The 23,961-nt window shown below is 25.5% G+C and overlaps 1 protein-coding gene across 1 annotated transcript; it reads right to left on the bottom strand.

Annotated features, from left to right (window-relative positions):
- Window positions 1-1,339: 1,339 nt before the first annotated feature.
- LOC132929365 (uncharacterized) lies at window positions 1,340-13,296 on the bottom strand. Its single transcript, XM_060994682.1, has 6 exons — window positions 12,965-13,296; window positions 8,672-8,804; window positions 6,576-6,788; window positions 5,765-6,507; window positions 5,361-5,691; window positions 1,340-5,298 (listed from the first exon to the last, which is right to left on the bottom strand). Exons 4-6 carry the CDS (start codon window positions 6,486-6,488, stop codon window positions 5,217-5,219), a joined length of 1,137 nt encoding a protein of 378 aa, XP_060850665.1. The 5' UTR covers window positions 6,489-6,507; window positions 6,576-6,788; window positions 8,672-8,804; window positions 12,965-13,296; the 3' UTR covers window positions 1,340-5,216.
- Window positions 13,297-23,961: the final 10,665 nt, after the last annotated feature.

Raw genomic sequence — 23,961 nt, 5'->3', positions numbered from 1 at the left:
ACTAGTATTTATAATCAATAGTAGTAGGTAGGTATATGCAACGATTCTTTAAAGACAAGAACACAGCAGAAAATATAAAATATAATTATTTGTTTATTTTTGATAATTTATTATTATTACTTATTAGCTTTTACCTAAATATTTAATTATTATTATATCGTATTATCCAATAAAATGTACTCGTATAGGTACTATACGATATTTTAAAATCAATGGTACTACGCTAGTTAATAATCACTATTTTAGATAAGTAACTACCTACTTATTTATTAGTTATAATTATTACTAAGATTACTGGTAATAACTAATAAGCTTATAATATATATATATTTAATTACGTACTTATAAATAAAATCATTACTGTGACTTGTGAGGGAAAGAAGCTGAAAACAATTTTGTTTAAAAATAATTAAAATATATCATACGATATTTTAAACATTAAAAAATATTAACTAACATCAGGAAATCGATGCACATATGCAGTGTAGGTATCTACTACTGTTTTTTAAATTTAAATTTTAAACATAAACAATTGCTCGGCCTCCCGACGTGATTAAGTGACATCACAGGAAAAATAAATAATAATAATAAAATTACACTGCATAGGAAATATGTATATTGTTTAATGTCACATACGATATACGTAAACAATCATCAATAAATCATTCATTAAAATTTAATAAAAATAATGTGGGAATATTCCTTAGGACACAATCTGCTCCCGTCCCCATTTTTCAAATGTGTTGGTAATCGGTTATATTATTTTGACAATTTAAAAACAATTAATCAATAATGCTGACAAAAATTTACATATTATATTACCTACCTATTTATTTATTTTACAAACAACGTAGGTAAGAAAGATTCCAAGTAAATCTGTTTACGTATTGTCGTGTTATTAAATATGAAATGCTTATACCTAAACATGACATTTATAAATAACTATTTTTAAGGTTTTTAAATATTATAAAGAAACAATAAGTATATTTTAAATTCATTAAAAAATCCCTAACCCATTGTTAAATTTAAAAAAATAAGCTTTTATATCAAAATAACACTCACTTGTAAAGAAATATCAAGTCGTAAATTGCAACATGATATTTAGTGTGTCCTCTACAGTCTACAGAATGACATTTTTCACAACTCAAATATATTTTAATTTTAACTATAGGATAGTTGATTCAGAATCACTCGATAATATCATAATTCATAGTAAGCAATTCCAGTTAACTTGGCTGTATCCATACTAACATCCTGTCAACCTATCAGATACTGGCGACTGGCCACAAAGAGAACTAAAAGGGTCTACTAATATAATAAATATTAACATAAATAATAATACTCTGTTCAAAGTTACTTTATTAAATCATTTTTTGTTTACACCGCAAAAATATTTTGACAAACATTTTCAATTATCTTGTATCCATAGTCCGACCAACAAACATTATACATAATATAAAGTAAAATATATTATATTAAATGTTTTATACATACATACAATATTAATATTAATAAAATTTACTATGAAAATTTAAAAATAAATATTACATATTGAGTGTAAAATTAAAATAACTAAATTGTATTCGTAAAAACCGATTACATCATAACTATTAATACTATATTAAAATCAAAATTGTAATTATCAATTTCATTTTAAAATATTTATATTCCATGAAAAATGCTATTTATCCATCAAATACACATAAAATAAAAATGTATCTAATTTGACAAAAATATTATTTTTATGTAATATAATATTATTAACACATGTAAAATAATAAAAAAGAAATATTACTTTATAATGAAAAAAAAAATTGAGATAACCAAATAAAACAAATATGGGCGAAGACATAGATCACATATCAAATATCAATTCAAGTGGACAAGGGGTAGTTATATTTGAATATATGTAATATATCATAATATAATATATTCTATAATTTATTCATGAATTAGGTTGTTAGATAATTACAATATAATTTTTTATATTCTAAAATTAAAAATTAATTGTTTGATTTTAATGTTAAAACCTCCTACAAGTTTTGTAATTTAACTGTACACATATTATAATATTAAAAATGGGGAAATTATATTAAATTAGTTTCTATTACTTTTTTTTTTTTTATGAAATTAAATTAAATTATAATATAATTTTATGTTTTGGACTAGATATTTTATACAGAATATTTAAAATGTATATTATATAAAGATTATATTTTCATTATTGTAGTATAATATAATATTAGGTCAATTTAACTTGTATATTCCTTTTAGCAAAACATTTTTGAATATTATATTTTAGAAATTATAATTGTAAAAGGAATTGACCAAGGAATTTATCCTGTGCTGTGTAATAGATGTTAAAAACTATTTTATTTGAAATCACAATTAATTTTGTGTTTTATATCTTTACTACAAGAACTGGTATGAACTATTTTAACAAAATTTGCCAACTGATAAATAATTTACAATATGATAACATTAATTATTAAACAACAAATAAAAATAAAAATAAATTATTTTACTAAATGAATTTAACTTTATACTTACAATATTTGTTAAATAAAAAAAAAAAAAAATTGAATGCAAAATATTCATAAAGTGTAATGTTTTTCACTATACATTTTAACCTTTTACAAATGAATTTTTTTTTATAATTAATTTGAAACAACAATCTTTAGATATTTAATATAGATTTTGAACCTACACTTTGAAATTATAAGTGATTTGTTTATTAAAACATTTTAATAACTATTTTTTAAATAGATATAATGTTTGTATTATGATTAAAATATTACATTTTAGAATTTAATGCTGATATAATATAATATTACATTATATTACTTTACATCCAACATTGGAACTAAATAAAAATAATTATATTCCGCTGATTAGAATAAAAAAAATGATGTCATTCAACATTTAATAAAATGATGATATTCCTAATGTAAACCAAATAGAAGTCATTTATAAAATTAAAATAAGAATATAAATTTAAAAAATGTTATTTATTTTCAATTTGGACAGCAAAATTGAATCACTTAATCATTTTTACAATACAGTATTAAGTCAATACATTCACATAGAAATCGGTGTTTTACACGAGCTACCTAAAAAAGAACCTAGGCTTCTGAGGGACGACTGAGATATAATATAATAATATAATTTATCTGATTAAAAAGAAAGTTTCAATTCACAGTTTTTAAATTATAATCTATGTAGCTCCTAACTTTAGAATACTTGAACTGTGTCATTCAAATTAAATAATTCAATAGTTTACAAGTTGAAAATAAAAAAAAAAAAACATACATAATATGCATTAATCCTCTATAAATTGTGATTATATTTTGTCTTATTTCTTTTTAATGCCCTAACAAAATGTAACATAATTCTTTTTGAAATAAAAACTCTTTAAATTCACAAACTAAAATATGAACCTACATTTTGTATATATATTTTATATATATATACATAAATTAGTAATTATCAATTATCTAAAAAGATCTTACAACCTCTTAGGTATTTTTTTTTATATACTATATAGATTCATTCAAACTTGATTAACATAATATTTGTTCTAAACTGTCAAGACAAATCAAGGTAGAATATAAAATAACAAAATCAATTTTTTAATAATTTTGTATTTTTGTGCTCCATCTCTTGCGAAATGTAAAAAAAAATATTTTAAAATAAATAACAACTTTAACAAAACAAATGCACAAAAAAAATATTCCTTTGGCCTCATAAAAAAGTTATATATGTATATATGTATATATGTATATATATACATATACACACACACATACATACAAAAGCAATAAAAATAAATTATTTATGTATATTATATGGGTCTTGGCGTACATGAATTTTAACACATACATAAATAATAATTGAAAAGGGGTGCGCATCTTTTGATAAATATAAATATTTCATTCGTGTATTTATCGGCTTTAATTATTTTTTCTAATAACCGATAAACAAAAGAGCGATTGATTCAGTCATTTACCCCCTATAAACAATGAAAAATTCAAATTTTTTATGTGTTTCTAAAAGGCACTTCCGTTAACTGTATGTAATAAATAAAAATAATATTTAAAAAAAAAATTGGTTAGTGTTAAATAAAACTCTAGGCGCTTTTTTATTAAAAATCAGGGCCGAAAACGGTTTTCGGACTGTTTTATTAGAAAAAATAACTTTTATTTCACTTTAAACTAAAAAATACATTCATATATATACAATTATATATATAAATGTAAAGTAAATTTTCGGGCGCCATATTTAAAAAAAATCAGGACCCGTCTTTTTGATATCTTCTAACTGAACTGGACAAACTTATGACCAGGATTTAAAAGAAAAATTATTTTTATACAATGGTGATTAGTTATGAATTTCAAGAATAAATACATTTTTTAAAACATTATGTAACCCACAATATTTATCAATTTAAAATAATTTGATGTATGATTTAGATCAAATAAGGTATACAACTTGAAACATTAAGTAATTTTAAAATACATTGAATTCACCAAAATATTCTCACATAAAAAAAATCCAGAGAAATTTGTCCAGTTCCTCACTTTTGAGTTGAGTATGTACTTTGCTCATAGACACCTAACCTAACTCTTGATATCTTGATAATAATTTTGTTAGATTCGACTTTTGGGTAGTTCACCAATTTAGTATTTTATTATCTTTTTTCTTCAAAATAAAATTGATAAATTACAAAATATTGCTAACATCGGGCTAATAAAATGATAAATTCTTAAAATGTCTTGACAGTTTTGAACACATAAAAAAAATACTTCATTAATCAAAGCAAATTATTTAAATGGGATAATTTCTTTAACCTAAGAAAATTACCCATATGATAATATTTTAGAGCCTTAGGTCTATCCATTAGATATAAATATATATTAATGTATGTTTATTTTTAATATATATATATATATATTTTTTTTTAAGGGTTTTTGACGTTTTGTTCTTTTTTTTTATTTTGTTTTTAAATACAATTTTAAACAAATAACTTATTGACCAAAACTATATGTTATAGGTCATATAAATGTAAAATATTATAGTTTTTTGTCCCAAAGAAAAATATGTATAACCTAACCTTAATGAGTCTAACATGTCTCGACAAAAAACATAAACGGTGCACGGCAAAACAAATATTACAGTGTTGATTTAATCTTGCAAATTCCAAAATCAATAATGCCTCTTTAAGTTCGCGAATTACGGAATAAAGTACCACAATTATTATCTATATCATCTGAACTTTCTGAACCACTGTCTGACTGCAATCTAATAATAAAAACCAATAATTTTTATATAATTACACATAGAATATAATTATTAAATCTTACATTGTGTAGGTAGCAGCCAGTTCATTACATGTTGTTGGTATGTACAAATTTTGTTCTGGATAAGCATCAATTTCATTGTACATAGTTGGCTTATCCCATATATGTTGCATACCCATAATGTTACGAAGCATATCTACCATTTGAGGTCTATCATCCATGTCACCTCTAACTTCACGTGCACGCTGTGGATTAAAAAAATCACTCAGCAAATCTTGGTTATCGCCTGATTGAGATGTATGCCAATTCTGGAATATTGGAAAATGGTAATGTCGTCTAGCAGTACGTGTCACCAAAACAGTTTCATCATCATCCCAATTGTCCGTTTGAGTACCTAAATTAAATTTATCTTTCATTGTAGAATATACTTTTATTTATAACCTACTGAGAATAAAACAATAATTTACCTTTATCTTGGTTACAGACTTTATACAACAATCCATCATCTGTACGCCTAAATTCATCTTTACCAATGTATAATTTCCCTTCAACTTCAACAGCATCAAATGCTTCATACGATAAATCAATTTCAAATTGTGAGCCATCTGGAAAAATTGCTGCACCAGCATCAACCAATTGATTTATGGGCTTGAATTTATCTTCTTTCGCTGGACGCTGTATTACTGCCCATGACATAGGCTCCTTTTTGGTTTCAGTATTCAATTCTTTCCATGTGGTTTCTTCTTTAATATCCAATGGCAAAAATGCATCAGGCCAGCTATCATTACCAGAATCTTGTGCCCAAATACTTTTATCCATGTAAGAGCAATTGGTTTTTGAAAAATATGAAAAAGATTTTGGAGAATCTTCAATACTAGAACCACGTCCTTCATCAGTAAATAACGGATTAATTGGTGGACCCCCGAATAACTTATAAGTGTCACATTCTTGTTTTAGATATTTTTCAATTAAAGTATTGTCTTCATTAGAATCAATTAAGAAACGCTGGTAAGATTCTTTAGGATGATAATCACTTTTGGGTACATTTCGGGCTGTTGGCAGAAAAGAATAGGCAGGAGACGAAGATTCGGGTTTTTCTGTACATGTAGAATCCATTGTCCACTCAAGTTCGGACAACTTTTTGCAAAAGCTGGGAAAGTTTTCTTTGGTTAAAAAATGACTGTGGGACATACTTTTGATGTTTTGATGACTGCAATTTTTTTAATATATTAAAGGTACAATCAATAATAATTTACCAGTTTATTTAAATTAATTTACCTTAAAATTTCAGTTTTCAATTAAAATGTATTGTAATTTAAAATATATTGAATGTGAATAAAAAATTTAAGTTGTAAGTTATACTAAATAAAAAAAAAGTACAAAACAGCCAAAAAGGGTTATTTATTGAGCTGATGAGTATGTAGTTGTTGAATATCCCATCTTCTTTAAGAGGGGACAGATACTTAGTAAAGCATTTTTGGTTTTCTTTGGCTGAAAAAAAATATTAATAATTATTATACTAGGAAAATATTTTAAATATAAAATTAATTAATTAATAAAATGTTTAAATTTTGAAAATAGTAATTAATTAAATAAAGCAGATACTACTTATAAGCAAAACATATTATTGACAATTTAAATAAAAGAAAATATATCATACAGTTAGATTCTTTCTATATCATTATTTTTTTAATTAATAATAGTTAAATTTATATAAGTAAACATTTTAAGTATAATAATGAAATATTTTATTAATTGTTGATTTAAATCTTTTTGTTTAACTAGAGCTAAAAAATAAAATAAAGATTTAAATATTTATAGTATCTACATTTATTTAAATAAACGTAAGTCTAGCCAAATGCATTTACTTCTGAAATATAGATTATATTTTTCTTTGGCACTCACATCAAATTATTAAAAAAAAAATTCATTTTTTCAATTAACTAATTGTATTTTATTATAGGATGTGGAACAATTAAAGGAATTTATAAAGGATATATTAAATTTTGAACCCTGTATTGGTTTTTTCACTATTAAATACATAGATTTTCTTTATACTACAATAATAATAGATTAGTAGTTCTATACTTTTCTATACTCCTACCAGTTCTGACCCTTCCCCTAAGCGCAGACACCGGTTTCAGTTGCAGAATGGCATGAATCAAATCTGGTCAATAATAAATAGTTTTATTTTAGGAATCAAAACTAATATTACATTGATTATTAGTTATTGTAAGGAAAGTTTTTTTGAATAAAATGAATAAATCCTAAACAATTGTATATTACTTGGTTTTTTGCTACATATTATATTGCTCTATGCTCATAATTGAATTTACTATGTATTGACAATTTTAAGCAGTAGGCACAACAATAAACATATAAAATATTTTCATTCATCTCAGTACTAACCGACCCAATTAAATTTTTATATAATATCTATTGTTAATAACAATTACAATCTATTTTTTATCTGTCGAAATGTAATTAAACATAAATTTATTGCCTTTATTATTTAAAATTTTAATTTTAGTTTATTACATTTTCAACAAATAGACTAAAACAAAAATGGGCTCAAAACACCACTTGAATTTAAACTTTAAAAAGAAAGAGTAAAATAATAAAAATAAACATTTTTTTAATATATGGTAACTCAAAATTGTAACAAAATATCTTCACAACTTTTTGTTTTATGGTGTTCATTGTGCCAGTATTGCCACCAGACATAAATACAACCATAATGCTTATTAATTATTAATAATTTACTTCATTAATACAATACATAATGTCATAATATAGGTTTTTTTTATAAATAATAAAATTGTAATTTCTTCATACAATTTAAATTTGATTTAAAAAATATTAATATTATTAATCTAAATTCAATAAAACTATACTAAATAACAATTAATAAGATAGAAACCATAAAAACAAAGATATTGTAATAATTTAATTTCGATAAAAATTCAATTTTTAATACTATGTTAATTAGAACAATGGTTAATTTAATTAAAACATTTAGACTTAGCATATGTTTAAACTTAGTGCAATCAAAATTAATGCCAAACATACATCCATGCCAAAACCAAACCTAAAAACGTATTTGCACAAGTGTGTTTTTAGAACTCTTTTAAGTTAGTTGCAAATAGAAATGTCCACATGTATACATATATTCTTTAAAATGATACCTGATATCTTATATTAACAACTGATATTACATGCATAAAATATTTAAATATTATACAGCCATTACCTACTAAATCATTAATGGTTTTATAGTCATATGAATTAAACATATTTTTGGCATCAATATTGAAAGATGATTTTATAAAAATAATAATAGACTAGAAAAAATAAAAAGGGTTGAAAGTACTTACATTTTACAATTCTGTTGTTGTTGCTGCATGCAGCAAACAGCAGTTATTAGTAAGCTGTATTGGAATTCATTTTTTTTCAATCGTTTTCTCTGTCTTCCTATTTAATGAACGTTCAGGAGGCTTGATAGGAATACTTAAAATAATAAAAAAATAGTTTTACTAACAAGATAAGTAAATATATAATTTAGATTGAAAACTTATAATTGTTATAGTGTTGCGATTCTATGTTATGTAAATATATAATAAAAATAATATGTAAACATAAATATATACATATCAATTAATTTAATATTGGAATAATAAATTATTATTTATAAATGTATAAATTATAATATATACCTATATAGTTAAGTTTTCAATAAATATTAGAAAAATAATAAATAATATTATAGAAAACAAAAATCGAGTACTTCAATATATAGAATTATTAAATAATAGTAAGTAAAATGTCAAAACATAATAGTAATGGGTACCTACAACCTACTCAATTATCCTAAGACCTTCAATTACAACTTAAAAAATATACTAAATATTATATAGATCAGTGGGGTCTTTCAACCTTTTGGACCCGTGACCATTTTTAGCCTAAATTTTTCGCAACCCACATTCGATTTGTAGAAAAACAATAAAATAATCTAAAATTTCTTAATGTTCTATAGTACTACTATTATAACTGAATAAATAAAAATAACATTTTAGTAGGTAGAATATTCCATCATTATTAATTTAAAATATATAGAATTCATACAAAAAAATATAATAAAATAAAAATAAGACTTGTCACTACCCAATGTTAAGGCTTACACAGCCCAAAAATGGATCGCGACCCACTGGGTGAAGACCACTGATATAAATATTTAAATATTAAACAAAATATTGTGTATACCTAATATACTATGCTATATTTAAAACCATTTCGTGAGATCAAATATGAACCAGATCAACATTGTATATTAATACTAGCTTGTTTTTAAATGTATAGATATTGTATTTACTAAAACTAGAAGATAAGAATACCATTTAAGTAAAATTTCTTCGAATATTTTAACTGGAATCCACGCCTATAAATTTTAAGTAATCCAATATTCATAATATAGATATTATGTATTTTTAACAAATTGTATTATTAAACTTATTATCGCTTATTATTTTATGATCTATAGTTGGATTAATAGATATAATATTATAACAAAAATTTTTAACAGATAAAATTACTCAATAAACTTAAAAAAAATGATTGAATGAACTATAGAATAAATAAAAGTAAATTAATAAAAAAATAACATAAACTGTTTCAATTACTTATTCATAAAAATAATTTAATAAGTAATTACAAAATTAATACATATTTTAAAATGAACAGTATTATAAATAATATATTTTTAGATTCAATTAAGACAATAATCAAATCAATAATAGATACCTGAATAATTACAAATAAATTGTAAACAATAACCTGATTTACATAATTTATGCAATCTTATATATATTATTACCTAATTAGTATTATTAAAAATAGTCAAATCAGTTTAACATATAATTTTAACTTTTTAGACCATTTATTTATTGTTATTGAATAACAAAGGCATTTTAGTACTCATAAAAGAATTTCATATAATCAAAACCCATATTAAACAGTATATTTTAAACAAAACAATGTCAATAATATTGAGATTAGATAACAAAACTATTTGGGACTTTGGAATAATAAAATAGCAGATGCCAAAATGTGTCCTTTATAAGTGTAATGAATCTTAATTATACACAATACAATACAATATTAATTTAGTACTTTAAAAAACATTACATTAAATACTATTATCGGGACTATTATATAATACAACTTATCATCAGTTGCTTGTTATTATAATTGATAAATATTAAGGAAAATTCATTATCTATAATAATTGTATTTATTTAATTTAATAAGGGAACAAATATATACTATGTAAGTATTTAATATGAAATTCAGTTTTTTTTTTTAAATGCAATATTAAGAAAAACATTTGAGGTTGATAAATATACCTATATTTGAACTGAGTTCAAAACTTTTTATTATAATAAGTAGTAATAAAGCTAATAATACACAATTGCTTTTATTGAATATACATTTGCAACATGGAAACATGAACAATAAAAATATTATATGGGTGTAGTGCTTTTTTATACATACATAAATTAAAAATTAAGTTTTTTGTCCATTGTTTTTCTTTAAATGTGGATAAATTAAGAAAATAAAAAAAATGCAATCTAAATATTTAAAGGTGCTACACACAGTATTGTATCTAGGATTATTTTGGAGGGGGGGGAAGGGCAAAATTGTTCATATTATATCATTTTAAAAACACAATATTTAAGATTTGATTTCAGGCTTTCCATATATTATATAACTAGGCTTAGGGACTTGTAGCTCTAAAAAATACCCAAATATACACAAAAAAATGGCCGAATATGCTCTAAAATATACACCTAAAAATAAATATTACCATCCAATATTCTTGTTTTATAATAATACTTTGAAAATTACACTGCACAACAAGATATTTTCTGATGTTTTCAAACTTGAATCTTCAACCATTACTTGATAGTTAATTTTTATACACGCAAAAACTTCTTTCGACATCTACAGACAACATTGGAGCATATACATAAAATAAACCAGAACCTTCCATATCTTCAACTTCGCCGCTTAAAATTTTTGAAATTTTCATAAAGATTTGTAATTAGGATTTTTTTCTAAAACGTAATTTAACTACTGTACGACTGCTTTGCCTTTTGTACATTTTAAGTTAACAATTTTATTTTTTGCATCTTTGACCGTTTTTAATAAATCGCATAATTTTATTCCTTTCTTTTCCAAAAATGGTATGAATTTGGGTAAAATATGTATAAAATAGAGTTAATTATCTATAGTTTTTAATTTGAAATTTGAAATATTTGTCAAAATATGCAAAATAAGCATAACAATTTTAAAATAATCACTTTCCTGCAAAATCTATAAAATATGCAAAAATATGCACATTCAAATTTTAGATCTTATATCATGGCACCAAGAAATGAATTTATTTCGCAATCTGCTATATTTAACAATAATTTAAAAAAGTATGCAAATGCTACAAGTCCCTAAGCCTGTATATAACTGTCAAGGGGGGACAGGGCCACCGCCCCTTTAATTCGCCACGGCTACACATTATAAAATTTAATTAATTACAGATAGCACACTAATTAATAATACTTTATACCTAAATACAAAACATTAAATCTAAATAACATACATCAGATTATTAGTTACACATACCTAATATCAATATTATTAAACCAGCAATGATTCTAACTTGCCTAGTTTTGAAATGGGATCATTTACTATTTACAATCATTTCTTTAGGTAGAAATAAACTTTAAAAGAGAAAAAATTAAAAACAGTTTCTTATCAAATCAACAATATTATTAATATTAACAATAATAATACTTATATAACTATTATTAATTTATTTGTTATTGGACCTCAACATCATAATCAATATAGGAAAAGAAAAATATTAGATTTGGCTTTTATTTTAGATAGTTGAATTTATTCAACACTCCATATAAAACTATAATCCCTCACTGGTCTATATTGATTATCAAGTTATGCTACTCATGTTATAACACTTATTATATTAGGCTCATATCAATTTGGTGATAATATTATGGTCCTAAAGTCGACATGATTAGTTCAGCATTTAACTATTTATGAAATCTACCACTACCTATACAATACACATACGAGTGAGATTACGGAGTTCAATTAAGTATTTTGACCCCATTAGCGATAACACAGTGTAAACGGCTGAATTGGGTATTATAGACTTAAAAAGTCGTCGGTCAAGAAGGTCTTAAAAATTATTATATTTATGTTCGTTTGACAAATGTTGATCCGGTTATCTTTTGGCGATCGAGCAAAACAGATCTTTGATAATGAACGAAGAAGTTTTACGACAAACAAAAACCGTTTGAAAGTCAAAAATCGCCTATCCTACTAACGAAGACAGCAATTTATTATAAGATGCTTAAAATGGCGCGAACCCATCGTACGCAATGCAGGTGGTGGCCATATTGAGCCCGCGGCGGCATCAAGATGCGCGCGCTCGACCGACGGACGCCACTATCACACCATCGATAATACACGCCTGCGACATTCCTCACAACCATTTTATGCCTATATGGTAACAGCTTAACAGCGGTACACCGTTTGAGCAATTATCAATATACCTTTATGCTTAAGATTAATAATCTGTCATTCGAGAAACTCACCTACGACGTGACGGTGACGGCTCGAACGACGTAGTACAGCTGCAGGTTCTTCCGTGTGTATTTGTCCGGCCCCCGAGACGAGATTTGCTGCCGCCGTAGGGCTGGTCACGCACGTCTGTCTGTCCGGGGAACGCGAAGCGCGGGTGCGCAACGGACCAACAGAAATGTGTAAAAGACCAACGCCGGTGGTTGACGACCGGGAAAAATGTTAAAGGAAAAAAAACGCGTTTGAAAAAAAAGTTTCCAGTCGAAACGACGACCCAGAATGTTACGGACGGGCCCACTGAAGGACGAGGCCGCAGTGTTGTTGTCGTTGCGGTGAATGCGCGCAACAACGTCCTGGATAGACAGGGTGACGAGCGGAGGTCCGGTCCTCGACCCTCGCCCATCATCATGACGGTGCAGCCAACACCCAAACATCGGAGGGAAATTCGAATCGGCAGTGGTGCACGCGCGCGAAACCGAATAGGTAAAAACGCGCACACGTCTACTGCGCAGTACCTACTACCTATACAATATTATGTATAACATGAATACATGACATTATATTATTATAGTATTATACCGATTTAGGTGTACTGTGTACGACACTACTACTACTTAGTACTTAGTACTTAGTACTTACTAATATTACTGTTGTAGTGTTGTAGACTTCTACTCGTTATAGTACAGTAGTACACTAGTAATATTAAATGTACCTCTGTACAAGAGAGTAAGTCAGTAAGACACTAAACACTTTAACACTTACTAAAGACAAAAGACGCGTGTTTAGCGTAGCAACTGCCTGGCGCCTGACACGTTCGTTTTTTAAATACATACAGACATACAGTATACACGTGTAGCCAAGTAGGGCCAAAAATAGGTGAAGTAGATATTTCTTGTTGTGGTTGTTGTAAGTATAGGAGCCAGGAGGTCCTTCTTCTGTAATTCATCGGTTGTCTTGGCTTACTGTCGAATATCTAACTATATCTAAGGCCAATATAGAAAACTGGGTGCAAATAAAAACGGATTCGACAAATTTGCTGTCTGCTGATAAATAAGTATCAAAAGTTCAATAAACCATTAAAACGCTCAAATATATAATATTAATATTTGTATTTATTTGTTACATATAAACTCGTGAAAGTTTTAGAATATATATTATATACCTACTAAAACGCAGATACCTACATCAGTAAATTACTAAATTAACGGTAACAAACTTCTTTTTGTAAACAAAAAAAAAATGCAACTTACAAGTACTCTACTACTCATTTGATTATACGAAAACGTAATTATTACCTAGGCTCGACATTTTCCTAGCGAGTGCAGCTGCAGCTGTCAATGTAATGTAAGTAGATTGAGCTAAAATATTATTATTATTATTATTATCTATTATCAGGGCTCGCCCGACTTAAAGCATTTGCCTATTTTTATGGATTGACTTAAAATGTCGCAGAGTGCTATGGAAGTGTATGTCATTTTAAAACACGTTAAATTATGAAATTTGAAAAAGCATTTTTTGCTTTTTTCAACGGTTTTTTAAAAATATGCTTATTTCCAGTTTTTTATGGTTTTTTCAGATAAACCCTCGGAAAATCTATAAACAATAAGGCAAAATGTCTCGAAAATGAAGTTTGATTTTTTTATAATATAAAGAATAAAGATTTTTTTTCAATTTTTAGTTAAAAACTTTACCTAATCATTTTGTTTCAATATTTTTTGTAGTCTTTAATTATATTATTTTTAGCACAGTTACAAATTATGTCTAGTACCTACATTATCATTTAAAAATAAAGTTTTTTTTTTTTTTTATTAAATATTTTTGCTCAAATTTAAGTTTTTTAAATGCTTATTTGAGTGCTCATAATGTTGTTTTTAAGTGCTTTTTTAAACACTTATTTTAAAGATTTTAAGTGCTATAAGTCCGGAGCCCTGTCTATTATAAATCATGTATTAATAAATAATATTAAAATAAAAATGTATATTCCTTTCAGCTAATTAAAAATCCAACCTATAGACTATAATCCTGGTAGTATATCTGAGTAATACATTTTATGGTAGTTAGATTAATTAAACAGCTATAAGTATACCTAGTGTATAGATACTAGATAGGTATTCACGATGAAACCTATATAAATAGCACTATAGCAGTACAGAAAAACGGAATTTAAAATTAAAATATATTACCTATATTGAATTATTATAAAAGTAAAAAAAAATTCAATTATTTAGTTTCAATAATAAAAAAATGTTTGAACATTTATTTATGATACAATAATAAGTATTAAAATAAAATAAAATATTATATTTATTACAAATTGTAATTATTATGTAAAAGAATAAATAAATTGTAAGACTTGATTAAAAATAAGTTATATTAAAATAGGTATCTAGATTATTTTTAAATATAAATATATTAATATATATAATATATATTATATATAATATGTGCTGCGTGAGTTGAATACTTTCGAATATAAGCTTATAATTTAAGAATTACTACAAGTTTGCAATACCCGAAGTGCGAGACACACTAGTACGCGACGTGAAACTAAGCGCCAACTAAGTCAATCAAGAACGATGATCGATCTCAAGAAAGCTGCATTCAATTACGATAAAAAAAAACTACGAATATCAGATTTTTCAGATTTGTATCTTATGTTATGAACAGTCACACAAAAAGCTGTTGCAAAAAGAGGTAAACATTTGTGTAATTTAAATTTAATGGAATACAAGATAAATGTATGGGCAATATAATTTAACACGGATACATTTTTTACGGGCAACGAAGTAAGTAGGTATATAGGTACAGCTAATAATCTATAAAAATCTATATAAATTATTTACATTGTGGTAAGTGATTTATCAATTACCTTTAAAGTAATATGAAATGAATGTATACTATATAATAATTTATTCTGTGGTAATATAAACGTGCATAATGCATATCTAGGTAGGTACATGGTATTATTGTTATCATTATTTGTTTGCTATTAACATTGAATAAACAAAATAGGCTATTATATAATCAATGTTATTAGTTATTACCTATAATTGTGATTTGAAATGTTAGTTATTACTATTATTAGTGTTATTACCTATTTAATTGTAATATTAAGCCAAACCATAACTATATTATACCTACATTGTTTGTCATGTGGTGTGTGTCTTTTATAGTTTTATCGTTTTATGAATGGCTGTTGTAAATATTGTATAATTTACTAACCACAATCAACCGGGAATCAAAAGTTGGAGTAATCTCAAAATTTGAAAACGACTATAGAAAATATGACTGCAACGCTTGCAGCATGTGACCCAGCTTTTCTCATCCTAACGACCATAGATGCTGATGGGTTAGATTAATAGTTTATAGTAGGGCCCGTATTTCAATACAAAGTGCAATAATTTTAGGTGTTTTATAGCCAACTATAGGACAATAATGCATTCTATTTACATTCTAAGTATACATAATTTGTTTTATGCGTAATAAATATTTCAAAAATGATACTTTTATTTCGATGTTTTTTCATATATTTTATAGTTTTATTTAGAATTGTATATATTTTTAGTGCATTGTACAAAATGTTAGTGTAAATTAAAAATAACATATAAATATATAATATAATATAATATTATTGAAAAGACAAGAAATATTTTTTTTATAATATTTGCTTTAATAGTATTTTTCATCTGTATATCAAATGTTCATTAGCGGCCTAAGACACGGGCAAACTGGGCGGTCGCCCGAGGGCATGGCACCTCCAAAAAAAGGGCGACGGAAGCGAATTTGAAGGTGCTCAAAAAATTGTAAAAACTTATGATTTTTTTATATAATAAAAAAAAAATTATAAATAATAACAACGTGTAATAATAATACATTCATCTGAAATAATAAATTGTATAAAACAAGAAAAATGTTATATAGACTATATTTTTAACAACACAAGGGGCTAAACAGAATTTTGGTGTTGGGAGGGGGCTGTAGCCACCCATTCTACGCCTATGCTCAAACACATATTAGGTAATATTGTAATAATAGCAACTAATTGGTCAGTTGATAAAATATCACGATCGCATTAATTTCCAGTATGCACTGTTTATTTATTGTGCGTGCTTAATGCTTATAACTTATAAGTTATAAGTTTGGTATTTTATTTTTGTATTATTGTTAATTTAATTAGTTAAGATAAATAAGTGTTAAAAATACCCAAAGTTGAACCGTTGTTTTCTTATCACTTTCGCAGATCCGTGCCTAATAAATTATTAGTCTATCAAGTTTATCATAATAAATAATAATGTTAAACTTTAAGTTCCTTAAACGTTAAACTAAACGTGTATTATTATAAAACTTGAAATATAAAAAGTTATTGAACAGAAAAAATATATAATGTTTGTTTAATGTTTAATGGAATATAAAAAGCATTAGGGAAAATAAACCTCTTCTGTATGGTGGTCGGGGTACCCTATCATAATTACCTTAATAATACCACAAGACACAAGTAATCGGTCAAAAAGTCAGAGGAAAAATAAAGTTCGATTTGAAAATTTGTCAAACAAAAAGCCCGAGAATATTCCGAGTCGAACAAGAAGTTTAAAAATATAAATTATATTAAATTCACAAAATTAAAAATTTACTCAATAATTATATTTAATTATTATTCTATTTCTATATACCAAATACCAAAAATGTATAAAAACTATTGTTTTATATGAAAATTTAACATAAATACATAATTAATATGCGTTTTATATTTTTTTCGACCTGTGTTTTTTCTTGCGATTTCCATTTAATTTAATAATGCTACTTTTTCCTTATTTACTCCCCACTTCCATGCAAAATTTGATTATTAGCTTCCAAATTTTTTATGACTATGTCTTCGTGTGCAGATTAAATACATATCAAAACCTATTGTTATATCATTCGTAAATGTCATTTTTACTGTGTTAGGAATTTTTGGAGTGCAATGTTGAAAAAAAGTTATTAAAGTAACTGAATAGTTTTTTGAATTGTTGGTTAAAATCCACGTTACTTATTATTTTATCATGAGATATAAATATATGTACCAACTACCAACTACTTGTCTACCTATACTTATAAATATATTATATACAATATCTAATTTTAGTAATAATATTGATAATAACCTTTAATATGTAATTTTATAGTTCTATTATTTTATAGTTAGTACCTATGTATATTTAGATAAACTATAGATATAGACAGACAACAAACTTGATAAATATCACATTGGTCATTGATATTGCTTCTGGATAAATATATATCTATGGATTCCCGTTGTATTTTTGTATTTGACAAAATGACAATTGTTATTGTATAGGTACGTAAAAGGAAAAATAATCAAACACTATGTTCTATAAGAAAATAAAATAAATATTTAGTTTCTGGCCAGAACAAAGAATGTACTGATTTTACTATGATATATTGTGTTTATTATTTTTTTCTGTTTGTCGTCGCCATTTTGAGCAATAAAAATGTTTAGAATTTCAACTTTGAGGAAGGTTCTGTTAGAAAACTAGATCTATATAGTTTGTACCTACTTTGTTAGGTCAAAAGGGCAATAATTTTCAAATAATTAAGATAAATGATAAAATATTAATGAAAAATAGAAATTTTTACGCAAATCCAGTTTTCAATAAAATCGATTTTTATAACTAATAATTGAATATATTTGAAATTGTTCTCAAATGTTTAAATTACATGAATTACATTTATTTTTATTTTTGGAATTTCTTCACCAAACCGGGACATCATATTATTGAATAACCATTTTTTTCTAGATAAACCTTTAAATAAGATTCAATAAAGTTATTATAATTTATAGTAGAAATTTTCTACGGTTTCCCTGCAGCGACAAAGAGTGGAACAGCACGGCGTTATGACGCTTACCTATGTGGCTATATGTCCAGACCGGTAGTTCATCACGCTAGACGCTGCGACTGGACGCTGCAGGGAAACCGTAGAAAAATCTGCTTCCACAAACTTAATGACCAGCTGGGAAACACCGGGATGATATGCCGTTAAAACCGAGATGAATGGCAACTCTATAGTTCTACATATTTTTATGCAATAAAGGCATAAAGCGAAATTTGTAATGCACATTTTCAATCGGGACATTATAGTCTGTTATCAGGACGTCAGGACAGAGTACAGAGACCTTAATATCGGTAATGGATGGCAAACCTAGTCAGGTCTCATTTTCTGACTTTTTTCAAGTAGGTCCCTGGAATTTTTGTCTGGAATTTAATTTATTACGCTGCTCATCCACTATAATTACAATATTACATCTCTTAAATATCAGATACCTACGTGGCTACGTATAAGTATTAGCTAGGTATATATTATTACGTATATTTCATAAATGATAAATCTATAATACAAATAATTACCAAATATGTAAAGAAAAAACAACTAAAACAAATAATTACCTACTTTTGAATAGTTAATATATAATATTTTCTTTTTACAAAATTGTAAATTATTGACCAGGATTAATCTTTATTTGATATCATCTACTCGATATATACATCCGAATCAATTGTATTCAATTTATTTTAAGCTAAATTGATTAATCTCTTTGGTTTATATAGTTTATAAAATATATTTGATTTATCTAGATTCTTGGATCAACTGCATGTCTATAATAATTATACACTGAACAGAGATAAGACATAAACGGTGGCCGCAGTATTATCGTTGTACGTATGCACCTATAGGCTATAGGGCCATAAGGGAAACCATCAGTTTGATAATTGTACTAACCTTGGATAAAATGGTGTGATGTAGAAAAATTTCAACAATCGTCACTAATGTCTATATAGTATATACCTACATATATAATATATGGAAACATTTTAGCGTTCACATTCCCCATTAGATATAAATAGTATGAATTATGATAATTTACACCTTATCTGGTGTATTTTTTTCAAAACATAAAAAAAAAATTTATTTATATACAATAATTTTAAATAGACACTTTAACGATAACTTCTGGGTAGCTTATTAGTTATTACTTATTAGTATTCGTATTTCCTGTAAATGACCAACTAATATTACTAATTAGTAATTTTAAGATCCGGGAATCAAAAACTTAAAATGACCTATTATTAATGAAAATTTATAATTTCATGACATAATAATTTATCTATATTCTATCGCGGTATCGCGGTTATGATGAACCAGATGAACGGCAATAATAATTAATAATTATGAACAACAGTCAACAATAATACGAAATAACATTGATTAAAAATATTATGGTATTTCAAGATTTAATCAATGGTTATAAGTTATAAGTTATAATTATTTACTGTAAATATCAATAAGTAATAATAACAATAAAACGGTGATATACATCTGTTATTTTATTATTACGTCGTGGTACAGATAGATGACGTATTACATAAGCACCTACCTATACTCTATAGTCTATAGTCTATACTTCTATAAGATCTTACTACTATACGCGGAAGTATAGCAAATAGGTTTTCATGAAGCACATGACGGGATTATTATTAACTGCATGTAAGCATAAATTATTATTTTATTATTATACAATTATAATGTACAGTACCTACGCAGCTGCGCTCGATTTGAGCTTGTCCCGTTCGATTAACCTACTTGTCAACGATATTATTTTTATCTCCCGCGTGACGACATCTCAATTGTTCTGGCGTCGTCACATTCTGACATGTTTTGATGGGACGACGTAGTGTCTGTACACTGCAGTGATTAGTGACATATTGTAGTGGTGTTCTTCGGTGTAAAGTTTTCTATGTATCAGTATCGCCGAAGTTAAAATGGTATAAAAATGGTATCTGTTTTCCGGTTCATTTTAAGTCAAAACTCTCCGACGTGACGACGTACCGTATAGAATTGTGTGAGTAGGATCGCGGTGCAAATAGCTAACAATTAGCTAAAATATTTTGAAAATTATTATTGTGCATTGAAAATAATTATTAATATAAATTGTATTAGCAATAAGCTTCAAGTCTACAATAATCAGTTTCCGAGTTATAATAAAATTACTATACTATTTTAGGTTTTATTTTTTTTTACTTTTTAAAATTATTTTTTGTAAAGACCTTTTTAAAAAAAGATCAAGGAAATCATTATTCAAAAACATAATTTTGATACTAATTTTATTTATTATAAATTTATAATACTAATTCAAGTTTAAATTTTTACAAATTATACAAATTAAAGATACTAGTTATAATCAAACTAATTAGTTACTATTAGGCAATAAACTAAAATTTCCTAACCTATGTTTAAACTGTGGATACAATTCAAAAGTAAGTTTTTAAGTATATTTTGAAATACTTAGTTAAACGTATAGTGTATATACTAACTAAAAATATTTTAAAATCTGAATAGATACGACTTACACACCCAGGACCTATATGTCCTTAATATAGGACATATTTTAAATTGTTTAAGTATTAAATTGACCGTAATTTATCTTTTTTCAATTTAAAAAATAATGCAACTAATTAAAATATTGAAATATTATTACCATAAAATAATAATAATATAATATTTTTTTATTATATTTTATATACTATTTTTACCATAATATAGTCATTTTTATCGTATTATTATAAATACCGTTATTATACTAGTATAATAAAATAATTTAGAGGTACATGTTTTAATGGATTCACTGATAACAAAAAATATAAATACATACTAATTAATAATATATACTATGAGTCATATTATGATAGATAAGGCTAATAAATTAATTTATGTACTATTAATAAAGAATGATTAAATTCTTTGCATTTATAGTTATTACATGTAATTGATTTTATTAAATTTAATCTTTGTAGGTTACAAAACAATATCTGAACAATTATACAATCTATACATTTAATTTGTATTAAGTTATAGATAATAAAATATGTGCTTATAATGTTTTTAGGATAACAGATAATAATTCCATAATTGCGTCATAATATATTAGTTTTGAGTGTTTTGACTTCTAAAGTAGTATGGTACTATAGTCCCTGAATGAAATGAAGGAATTATGGATTATGGGTTAGACTGAGACAGATTATTTTATAGATGACCGTATTTAAGGGGTTGTATGTAGGCAATTTTAATTAAAATTTGTGGCAATTAGATAGTCATTAAATTTACTTGCTTTAAAGGAGTTTTAACTAGGCAATTTCAATGTTTTTTTTATACATTTTATAAAAATAATATCATTATTTTTGTAAAATGCATACAAGAATACAAGATAAATAATAATAGTAATTATTGTATAGCCTAACCATAGAAACTTTATACATAAATAACACGAGTAGTTTTTACCTATTGAAAAGAGTTAGATAGTTTGGTTGTTAATTATTATAATATACTCAATATTTAATTTCTAGACTACTAAATTTTAATCATATATTTTTGTCTATAAAATATATACGTATACAATTATTAAAAATAATATCTGTCGTTAGTTTGGAAAACTCAATTTCAAATAATTTCACATGAGTATATTATGTACTTAGTCTTATCATATTTTATAGGCGCATAACTACATGATCACATACATTTTTTGTTTAAATTGAATTTCAAATCAAAAAAAATTCCAATAGTTTTCAAATGCGTCAGGAAAACCCATAAAAAAATAACGGAAAAACGAGAATTATTTTTACGCATAACTTGTTTTCTACATTATCTATTTTTTTATTTTGCTGTAACTCAAAAACGAATCATTATTGTAAATACTTGAAATTTTAACCGTATGTTTATATTCACGTTATTTATTTACGATTAAATTTTCAAAATATTTTGAATTTTTTAAGCTATTTGCAGACAATTAAAATTTTCAATTTTTCTAAATTTTTTTTCTTGAATTGCCGATAAAAAAAATTAAGCTTCCTAAAAAATATTTAAAAATTAATTCAAGGTTTATTATAAATTGTACTTATCGTAAAAAAAAAATAAAAATCGTTAATTCACAATTTTTGTTTATAAGCATTTAAAGTTCAAAATGTTTACGAAATATATCAAAATCACGAAAATATACAAGGATTTTGAAGTTGGAAATTCGTAAATTTTTTGTGATTTATATCTTAAAGTAATATTTACCTTGATAAAAAAAAAAAAGGAAATGTAGTTTACCGCTCTGCAGCTATACAGTAGGTAATTCAGTATATTATTCATTAATCATTATTATAAAAACGATTCTGAACAGAGATGATTTGTCAGTCTAGGATAATTAGTAGGATATATTATATTATTACCTATATTTAAATTGTAATATATCGTTATTTTACTTGATTTCATAAAAGAATAAACTTCATACGCTCATAACATTTTTTTTATATTGACGCTGGAGTTTTTTTTACAGTTACTTGAAGGAAAACTTATGTATAATCTTGTATTGAGTTTTTTAACCTTAGCCCTTAAGTATAAATCACAAATATTTTACGAATTTTCAACTTCAAATTTTCGCGATTTTGATATATTTTGTAAACATTTGAACTTTAAATGCTTATAAAGTTATAAACAAAAAACGTGATGACTAAAGATTTTTACCTCCCAAAGTACCAACTAGATTCAAATATTCAATTTCCTTTTCAAAGAGGGATGGAAGTCAAAAATCAAAGCACTATTACTAGGTACTCCAAAACGTGACGACACAAAAATTAAAAAAACACACATCATTGTAAAATCAATACATTCATCGCTCTGTTCAGAAACAGAGTTGTTGTGGCTACCTAAAATCGTAGATAGCCACACATTTTGTTTTTGTAGGCCCCAAAAATGTTCGTAGGCCTAGGCACAGTGCCTTTGCGCTATTACGGCCCTGGTAATTTTTAGATACTATTTATACAGTATACTAATTATACTACTAAGTAATAATGTATAGATGGTAAATGTAGAAGTAGAATGTAGATACCAATCCACTAGGTGCATTATCTTCACGATTGCGTGACGTCGCTCATCCGTTCGCGGACGTACCTTAAGTATTGCACCGCAATTTCAC

Source organism: Rhopalosiphum padi, chromosome 4 (assembly GCF_020882245.1).
Source record: "Rhopalosiphum padi isolate XX-2018 chromosome 4, ASM2088224v1, whole genome shotgun sequence".
NCBI classification, from domain to species: domain Eukaryota; kingdom Metazoa; phylum Arthropoda; class Insecta; order Hemiptera; family Aphididae; genus Rhopalosiphum; species Rhopalosiphum padi.
This window is presented reverse-complemented; position numbering and strand designations above follow the sequence as displayed.